This window comes from Nanorana parkeri, unplaced genomic scaffold (assembly GCF_000935625.1).
Source record: "Nanorana parkeri isolate BGI_ZX_2015 unplaced genomic scaffold, ASM93562v1 scaffold1136, whole genome shotgun sequence".
In the NCBI taxonomy this organism is placed as follows: Eukaryota; Metazoa; Chordata; class Amphibia; order Anura; family Dicroglossidae; genus Nanorana; species Nanorana parkeri.
The window spans coordinates 243,680-253,485 of record NW_017307404.1 but is presented as its reverse complement, the minus strand read 5'-3'; the positions used below and the strand labels follow the sequence as shown (position 1 = coordinate 253,485).

At 45.8% G+C, this 9,806-nt stretch overlaps 1 protein-coding gene across 1 annotated transcript in view; it reads right to left on the bottom strand.

The window, feature by feature from the left end:
- Positions 1 to 732, bottom strand: part of ISL2 (ISL LIM homeobox 2) — a 25,197-nt gene extending 24,465 nt beyond the window's left edge. The window contains exon 1 of the mRNA XM_018568097.1: positions 675 to 732. Coding sequence (XP_018423599.1) covers positions 675 to 732 — 58 coding nt within the window. The remainder of the gene's footprint in view (positions 1 to 674) is intronic.
- Between the last annotated feature and the right edge of the window lie 9,074 nt (positions 733 to 9,806).

The window sequence follows — 9,806 nt, the reverse complement described above, 5'->3', positions numbered from 1 at the left end:
ATATATATATATTAAAAACGTTATAATAAAGTACTCATATTGCAATCTAACCATGGGGCACCCATATATTCAAATGTTATATATACGGTACATATACTGTATATTACAATGTAAATGATGAGCACACATGCATTAAAATGTTATAATAAAGTACTCCCATATTTCAGTGTACATGTATTATAATGTAATCGTGTAAATGATGTCCACACATGTATTACAATGTAAATGATGCCCACACATGTGTAAACCACCCCCATATTTCAATGTACATGTAATATAGTGTAAATGATGGTCACACATGTATAAAAGTACCCCCATCTATCAGTGTACATGTAATATAGTGTAAATGATGTCCTCACACACACATTCCAATGCCCACACGGCTCCTCCATATATTACAATGTAGATGAGATGAGATGCAGAGCTGCATTGCAATGGTCTGGGTGCTGCTATGAGATTTAGACGCGGAGCCCGCAGAGCTCACATTCATCTCTGTGCGATCTGTAACAAGTCGTTGTAAAGTGCACGAACACTGTGCATGGACAAGGCGGAGATGAGCTGTGGTCTATGACAGGTAAGTGGATTTGGGAAGGTGGGTACCTCCGCGCTCCACCATTATTCTGCTGATCAGGAGGAATAAAAGTTCCAGACAAGCTTGCCGGAGATGAACTTACTTTTGGGATGGTCCCCCATAGCCGCCAGGAAGGGATAAGGGACGAGGAGATCCACCATACAGCTGCAGTCTGATGCTGGAGATAGGACAGGGAGCCAGAGCTGCAGGATCCTGCTCACAGCTCCCTGGACTGGCGCCCGCACTGGAGACTGGACAGTCCCACGCACGCTGCATGACGTCACGGCGCACAGCCAAGGGGCTCTGCCCCGGGCTTCGGCTCTGACAGCAAAAGAGGCGTGTCCGCCAACGGTGCGCGCTGATTGGACAAGAGTTTAAATGGGCAGCTTATTAAAGAGGTGCCAGATGTTCTATCATGCGCTCCTCATAGAAAGCCTCATTTGGGTGATTGGGATAATTTGTGCCAGAGATATAATATACATTCTTCACTATAATGACTTTAAAACAGCCTGGAACGCTTTATATGCATGTATATCTATCAGTGTGCATCCCACAGCCTAGGGTTTTATATGTTGTATAAATCACATTCATACCTGGGCTTCAAATATTATTTATGGAGACAGCGAATACAATTCACTGACCAGGAGCAGGAAAACAATGTAGTAAGTTGTGACGTCACATTAGTTTGGAATGTGGGCTAACGAGATCACTCCTGCATAGGGCCTGATTTACTAAACATGTCAGGCTGACTTGACACAGCCAATCAGGTTCAGCTAGATTTCCCATTTTTTTAACACAAGGCAGAGTGACTCATTTGGTAAACAGGCCACATCATCCATGCTGTATAATCCTATGTAAAATGTGTTTATTGTGATCGATCAGAGGATGTGTATGTTTTATAGTGTAACCAAGAGCTTAAAGTAGAACTGAAGCCAACACTTTTTTTAGTTTAGCATAGAGTAAGAGAGGGTCATAGCCTTTGCCAGCCTTTTTATTTTTGACAGTTGTGTCCCATTGGGAAGATTTCCCCTCACTTCCTATCTGATAGCAACAACAGGAAGTGAGAGGAAATCCCTGGTGAACAAGTGCCCCCATTACTACCCCATAGCAGCCATGTGGGTCACTATGGCGATTGTTACGCCACTGAATAAGATACGAATTAGGTGTGCTGACATTATTTGCATTAGCTGTATCAAATGAGCCCCATACATATTATCAGGACTAATGGGGAGGAACACTATAGACTGTTATTTTACAGTAGAACTTGAGTATCAAGGTAAAAAGTAATAATCCATTAAAAGATCAAATAATAAATCCAGCTTTTCCTGCAATATTCCCCTTCAATCCAGAAATGTTCCCCAAAGTACTTTTCTTCTACTATCAGATGTCCTCTGTCTTCAGAATCCATGATGTATTCCTAAATACAGAGCTGCAATATTTGTATCCTTTACATCTGCCTGGAGTTCAGCTTTAAGAGATTTCTACATTTTGACTGATTATAGTGGAACACCAGGATGGGGCAACGCAGAAGATTCCACACACAGTATTTCTGGGATGAACCGACAATCTGATTGGTTGCTGATTGAAACAGCTTCACTTTAGGGTCACCACACATGTTACAATGTGTGGTCAGTGGGAAGAATGCTCCTTTTATGTGTGGTCAGTGGGAAGAGTGCTCCTTTTATGTGTGGTCAGTGGGAAGAGTGCTCCTTATATATGTGTGGTCAGTGGGAAGAGTGCTCCTTTTATGTGTGGTCAGTGGGAAGAGTGTTCCTTATATATGTGTGGTCAGTGGGAAGAGTACGCCTTATATGTGTGGTCAGTGGGAAGAGTGCTCCTTATATGTGTGGTCAGTGAGAAGAGTGCTCCTTATATGTGTGGTCAGTGGAAAGAGTGCTCCTTATATGTGTGGTCACTGGGAAGAGTGCTCCTTATATATGTGGTCAGTGGGAAGAATGCTCCTTATATGTTTGCTCAATGGGAAGAGTGCTCCTTTTATGTGTGGTCAGTGGGAAGAGTGCTCCTTATATGTGTGGTCAGTGGGAAGAATCCCAACTAAAGATAACTATAAAGATCATTGGTGACAGTGGTTACTTATCTGAGATTCAGAAATTGTTAATTAAAGGAACCTCTAGCAACCTGGGCAGTTCACACCTGGGCGTTTTGTAGCACGTTCGTACGCTCTGCAAAACACTCAAACACCGAAATCCCATTATTTCCTATGGGTATGGTTCACACCTGGGCGTATTACAGGCCGTATGAATGCGCTACAAAACGTCCTACGCCCAAAGAAGTACAGGAGCTTCTTTGGGGCGTTTTTGTTGCGCGTTTCCATTAGGATACAGCCAAGTAGCCCTCGGAAACATGCGTTTGACGCGCGTTTTTTACTGCGAATCGCGAAGAGATTTCTTAGGTAGGCCCTTCATTACATAGGTTTAGTAAATCTAAAGATTCTACAATCAAATTGTATTGTCTATGACCAGTTCAATACAAACCGTTTTGATGCTACCACAGTTTCGATAGAAGCTCCTGGTGGCAGTTTGCCTTAAGGTGCCCATACACCTGCCAATTATCATCCATCCGCCATCGTACGATAATCGGCAGGTGTATGGAAGGCGAGCGACCATTTCTACTGTACAGTCGAACGTCTTTTGTCTTACGAGCAGGCTCGAAAACCCGTTGAGAATCTTACGATTGTTGGCGGGTTTGTGGCGTGCTCGTAAGACAAATGCCGCACGGGCCGGTGTGCGCAAGCGCACATTGCCCGTTCAGATTTGCAGTAATCGGAAGCCCGCCCCTCAGCGGGGAGGGCTTGCGATGATTGCAGGTACAATCTGCCTGTCCAAGATGGGCAGATCGTACGTTTTTTTAATTACCTTACAACCATCGCAAGATAAAAGTCTTGCGATGGTTGTAAGGTGTATGGGCACCTTTAGTTTGTTTGGTCATTCTTGCAATTAAAAGCTCTTTAAAGCTAACCACACATGTTACAGTCTAATTGTACAATCTCCTTTAGATCTACCAACAAGTATTTCTTCAAGAGCCTGGTTTGGATATAAACTGATTGGAAAGATTAGATTGGCTCTCACATTACATAATTTTGGTAGATCTAAAGTCGATTGTACAGAGATTGTCTGGTCAGATTGTAATGTGTAATGGTGATCTTAGGAGTGCTAGAAAAATGTCAGTTTCCTGACGCCAATCCATGGCAGCATACAATGGGCTGGGGGCAGAGCCATACCCCCTGTATGCTGCTATGTATTGGCGTCAGGAAAGGAAAATGACTGATAGGTAAGTATACAATGTTCCGTTGTATGGCTGGCATAAGCTGCCTGTAGTATACATAGGAATGTTTCTGGCAGCACATTTTTGGCAATTTCAAGCAGCCTGAAGTTACAACAAGAACTGAACAAATAGATGTACACATACAGATCCAAAGATGTACATTATTGGGAGTGTGCATGGGCTTTAAAGGAGAACTATGGGGTTAAGGCTTTTCCCCATAGTTCTCCTTAGGGTAACGGGAGGACACAAACTAGCGTCCTCCCGTCACACTAGGCTCAGTATACTGTGAGGTGTAGCCGCAGCTGAAGCGGATCCCAACAATTATGCCGGGATCCTCCCAGCTGCGTGACTGACAGCTGGCTCTGCCTATCTAGAGGCAGAGCCAGCTGTACCCGCCCCCTCCCCCGTCCGTTCCGCCAGTCAGCGCTGGCGGATTGGAGCGGGGAGGGGGGAATCAAGCCCCTCCCCTGTCACGGCAGAGAGTTGTGACAGGATCGAGAGGCGAGCGAACCCGGTATGTGTTTGCTCACCTCCCGATCTACTGAGCCGACCTGTCACAGTCTCATTGTCACAGGTCGGCTAGAACTATGAGGTGAGTGAAAAGCACTCACCTCATAGTTCTCCTTAAAACCCTTCCACAGACCTGGCAATAAATAACTGATTTGGCTGAAATCACCAGACTTTGCTGTTTATATGGAAGATGTACAGCTGGATTATATTGTTAATACATTGTAGATATGAATTTCCTATATTTGATACAATATTACAAATATGGCAGATGTCATCTCTTCCTCTTGTGACTGCTAACTGGTGTGAATATCCAGACACCACGTGCCTCCATGTAGGGCAGTGCCAATACCACTCACAACGAGGGCTTACCGTACGATAACTGCACAGACTGACTCGCAATAATATGATGCTTGCTATATCCCACATGTGCATTGCCATGTAAGTTCACAGCAATGATATTTTTTTTTTTTCCAGATTCACTGAATCTCCTAACCTGGTAAAGTTGTATTAACATTTTATAAATCAGTGTATATGATTTTGGGAAAAAAAGGCAATGTGGGGGTTAGGGTTGCCACCTGTCCAGGATTCACCCGGACAGTTCGGGTTTTGAATGCTGTGTTCGGGTTTCATGGCAGCAGAAACCCGGACACATGATGTCAGGCACACAGGAGAAACCAAAATTAAGATAGGGGCTACTGGCCCCCCACTGAAAATACTCTCGACTGTGATATTTACATATGAAGGGGTGGCGATATTTACATATGAAAAAGCCACAACTCATTCTTCCAAGAAAATGTCCGTGTGTCGCTAGAGTGTTCGGGTTTCGATGGAAGAAAAGGTGGCAACCCTAGTGGGGGTGGGGAAGTAAAGATATTTCTACTTTCCTGGTTAGTAGAAGTCTCTGATCCCAGCGCTGCTACAGAGCGCCACCTGCTGGCTGAATGTAGTCATGGCTCACCGTGTGGTTAAAGTAGGCCAGAGGAAAAATTCTAGGCTGGGTCTGTGAGCATCTGTTCATTTCAAACAAAAAAATCAGTTTACCAGAATTCATTAAAAAAAACACTTTTATTTTAAACACATGAGCAAAGAGAATGTTTCATAACATATATATATTAGTATGCATATTGAATTGTATTGTAATGGTAATATCTTCCTTATATTGTAAAGCGCTGCCCAAACTGTTGGCACTATATAAATCCTGTATAATAAAAATTATAACAATAATAATAATAATGATACTACTTATATATTTCTGCTAAGGACCGCAGGCGAATCTTATCAGAAGGCCAATGTTAGTCTATGGGCAGCTGGATCTCTACAAATGGGCGCCTGTTTACATCCGGTTCAGGCCAGGTCCGTAAAAACAGATGGACCAGAGTTCTGTTTCGCCAGACCGGATTGTGCATGATCAGGGGTAATCTGATGTAAATGGACGCAAGTCAATTTACATCTGATTCCTCATAGGCCAACATGGATCCGGTCATTTTCCTACATCGCAAGATGGAGTAAAAACTGGACAAACAGAGATGTCACAATAGTGACATCCCTTCCAATCAGCAGGGGATCCGTTCAGGGATTGATTGGAGCCTGTGAAAAGGGCCTTTGTATACCAAATTATAGTGGCCACAAAGTATAGAGTCAGGCAGAAAGGGACAATAAGGCCCCATTCACACACGAATCGGCCTGCACGTACAGCTCCGTACTGCGTGCGGGGCCGTACCAAGTAGCTGCCGAGAAGGACAGGTGCTGCGTATGATTAGAACGCAGCCCCCGTCCTTCTCTATGGGTCTACGCGGCCGTACGCCCCCCTACGCTCACCTCATTAGGGGTGCGGGTTTTCTGGCCGGGACGCATACAGGATCCATTCCGGCGGCGTATGAATACGATCACCCGCACCCCTAATCACACGCAGCAGCTGTCCTTCCCGGCAGCTACTTGGTAGGCCCCGCACGCAGCACGGAGCTGTACGTGCAGGCCGATTCGTGTGTGAATGGGGCCAGTTCCAAAGAACATCCAATGTTTCGGGATACCCTGATTCTTTCCCAAGGAGGACCTCCATGAGAAAGGAGCTCCACTATACTTTGGTATGCATATTGAAACTACTTTATATCTGGAAACTTTGTGTCTATATAGTTCCCATTTTGTACTTTATGCCATTGTATTTGTAAATATTACCTAGTATACTTTGTGGACCTTTATTAGATTTGTACAATATTTCAAATTTTTTTTTGCATCAGAATTGTGGTTGGTGTGCTAACTTAAAGAAGAACTCAAGGATTTTTCAAATTAACCCTTGCAGTGGGGATACCCTCACACTTAAAGTGACACTAAACTCAGGAGTTAAATCTTAAAAATGCATTCAAGTACCTTAAAAGGAGAACTATGAGGTTAAGGCTTTTCCCCATAGTTCTCCTTAGGGTAACGGGAGGACACAAACTAGCGTCCTCCCGTTACCCAAAGCTCAGTATACCGCGAGCTGCAGCTCGCGGTATACTGAGAAGCCACAGTATACCACGAGCTACTGCTTGCGGTATACTGAGACGCTGCAGCGGAAGCCGATCCCGACAATTATGTCTGGATCCGCCCAGCTGCGTGACTGACAGCTGGTTCTGCCTATCTAGAGGCAAAGCCAGCTGTACCCGCCCCCTCCCCCGTCCGATCCACCAGACAGCGCTGGCGGATCGGAGCGGGGAGGGGGGAATCCATCCCCTCCCCTGTTACGGCAGAGGTGAGCGAACGCCGGTATGTGTTCGCTCACCTCCCGATCTACTGAGCCGACCTGTGACAGTTTAATTGTCACAGGTCGGCTAGAACTATGAGGTGAGTGAAAAGCACTCGCCTCATAGTTCTCCTTTAAGTATTAACAAAAATGTATCTTATTTGTGTATCACTCGGCTGTAGATCCTTAAATCATCTCTGAATTGGTGGTGACACCGTCCTTCCTGCTGGAGGGTGGCTGCTTTGTTCCTCATTATCCGTGTGTGTGTTGTAAAGTAGTCACCACTCAAAGCTCACTCCCATGATGGACTACAATCTCATGTTTAGTTTACTAATTTGTATTGAGATTGTAGTCCATCATGGGAGTGAGCTTGGAGTGGTGACTACTTTACAACACACAGGGTGTGTAATAAGAAAAATAAAGAAAACATACTCACCTGATCCTCAGGCTTTCCTGACTGTTAGAGCGATCCCTGCAGCCTCTTCTCCCAGGGCTCTGCCAGTCTAAGAATTCGTGACATCACCACATCTAAAGGTGCCCATACACCTGGCGATTGTAGTACGATAATTGTGGGTGAACCCGTGATCGTACGATAATCGGCAGGTTTATGGGCAGCGTGCGACCGCATTTACTGTACGGTTGCACGACTTTCCTCTTACGAGCACGCTAGAAAACCGCCTAAAATCGTACGATTTTCTGCGGGTTGGTAGCACGATCGCAAGACGAAAGCCGCACAGGACGGTGTGCACAAGCGCACGCTGCCCGCTCAGCATTGCAATCAACGCCAAGCCCTCCCCTCAGCGCGGAGGGTTTGCGATGATCGCAAGTACAATCTGCCTGTCCAAGATGGGCAGGTCGTACGAAAGTTTAATGACCTTACAACTATCGCACAACGAAAGTCGTGCGATGGTTGTAAGGTCTATGGGCAGCTTCATACAGGTCCATTAAACATGAGGACGCTGAGGGCCATTCCACCTCCAGAGCGGAGAAAGGTGACTGGTCACTGCCGCAGGACCGAGGATCAGGTGAGTATATTTGCCCCTAGACCAAAATGAGCAGTTAACCCTTGCATTGAAGAACTTACACCACTGCAAGGGTTAACTTGGAAAAAAACAGTTGTTCTTTAATTTTTTTTTCTAAATTACCGAACAGAATGTATACATTTCACTAATATTCCCTACAGAAAATGCTGATGTGTTGTATAGAGACATTTACATGATGCCTCTAGTTTTTATGGGTGCTGTGTTTGGGGTCTATATAGATATATTTGAGCAGGTCAATCTGATTAGCACTGGGGGTATCATGAGGCGTTTCCTTGGCTTGTATACATCAGGTCTGTTTACAATGTAGGGACGCATTACTCTGAGTTGGTTGATTGAGTGATTACCCCATTACAGGTTTTACCAGCCATGGATCCTGCAGAGCGTGCCATGCATCATTCTGTATAGGAAGGTGTTTTCCATGCTAATTAGATCAGGGAGATTCCAGACTTTTTAAAAGACTTCGGAGGTATTTGTTAAAGGAGAACTATGAGATGAGTGATTTCCACTCACCTCATAGTTCTAGCCGACCTGTGACAATGAGACTGTCACAGGTCGGCTCAGTAGATCGGGAGGTGCGCGAACACATACCGGGTTCGCTCACCTCTCGATCATGTCACGGCTCTCTGCCGTGACATGGGAGGGGCTGGATTCCCCCCTCCCCGATCTGCCAGCGCTGACTGGCGGAACAGACGGGGGAGGGGGCGGGTACAGCTGGCTCTGCCTCTAGATAGGCAGAGCCAGCTGTCACTCACGCAGCTGGGCGGATCTCAACGTCGATGTCGGGATCCGCGCCGGCTGCGGCGTCTCAGTATACCGCGAGCTGTAGCTGTAGAGACAGGCCACACATCCGCCGACAATCGTACGATTCTCGGCGGGATTTTCGAACATGTTCCTAAGATAAAAGTCGTGCGACCATCCAGTAAAAAAGGTTGCATGCCTTCCACAATTCTCGGGATAATCGTACGATCGTGGGATTTCCCGCGATTATCGTACGATTATCGGATGTGTGTGGGCACCTTAACTCCTGTCAGCTCTCTTTTCTTCCCAACTGTGTCCTATTGTGGGAGTTTAGCTCTAGTTCCTGTCTGATAGCCCTAACAGGAAGTTACAGGAAATCCCTCCAAAGTGAGGGAAATCCCTGGTGGTCAGCAGGGTCAGCAGAACTAGTGTCCCCATTTGAAGATTTCTCATCCATTCCTGTTCTGATGACAACCCAAAATGAGTGATTTCACGCTCAGTGATATTGTTCACCAGGACAGAGAGGGTGAATCTCCTGATTGGGGACACAGACAACAACAGAAGACCTGACAGGGGTTCTAATCCCTCTCCACTCTATCCAAAACTAAAAGAAAAAAGTTTTGGCTTCAGTTGGACTTTAAAGTGACATTAAGGTCAAAAATCTTTTTCCCTCCCCCAATGTTAGTGTAAGCACTTATCTTAAATGATGTTTCTTAATCCGATCTTCTTCTTTCCTGTCCTTTTCATCTGTCCCTCCAGCGCTGCGGCGGGTGTCTGATCCAGTGCTGACTCCTCTGAGCTTGCTGGTGCTTCCTGTCCCACGATGTCTGCATGCAGGTGAACGCGTCCATAGACTTACCTTGTGTCTCTCCTTGTGTCCCGGCCGAAAATGTGAACTGCGCATGCGCCCGCCCCAAGATGGTTTGCGGCCGCACGAGAA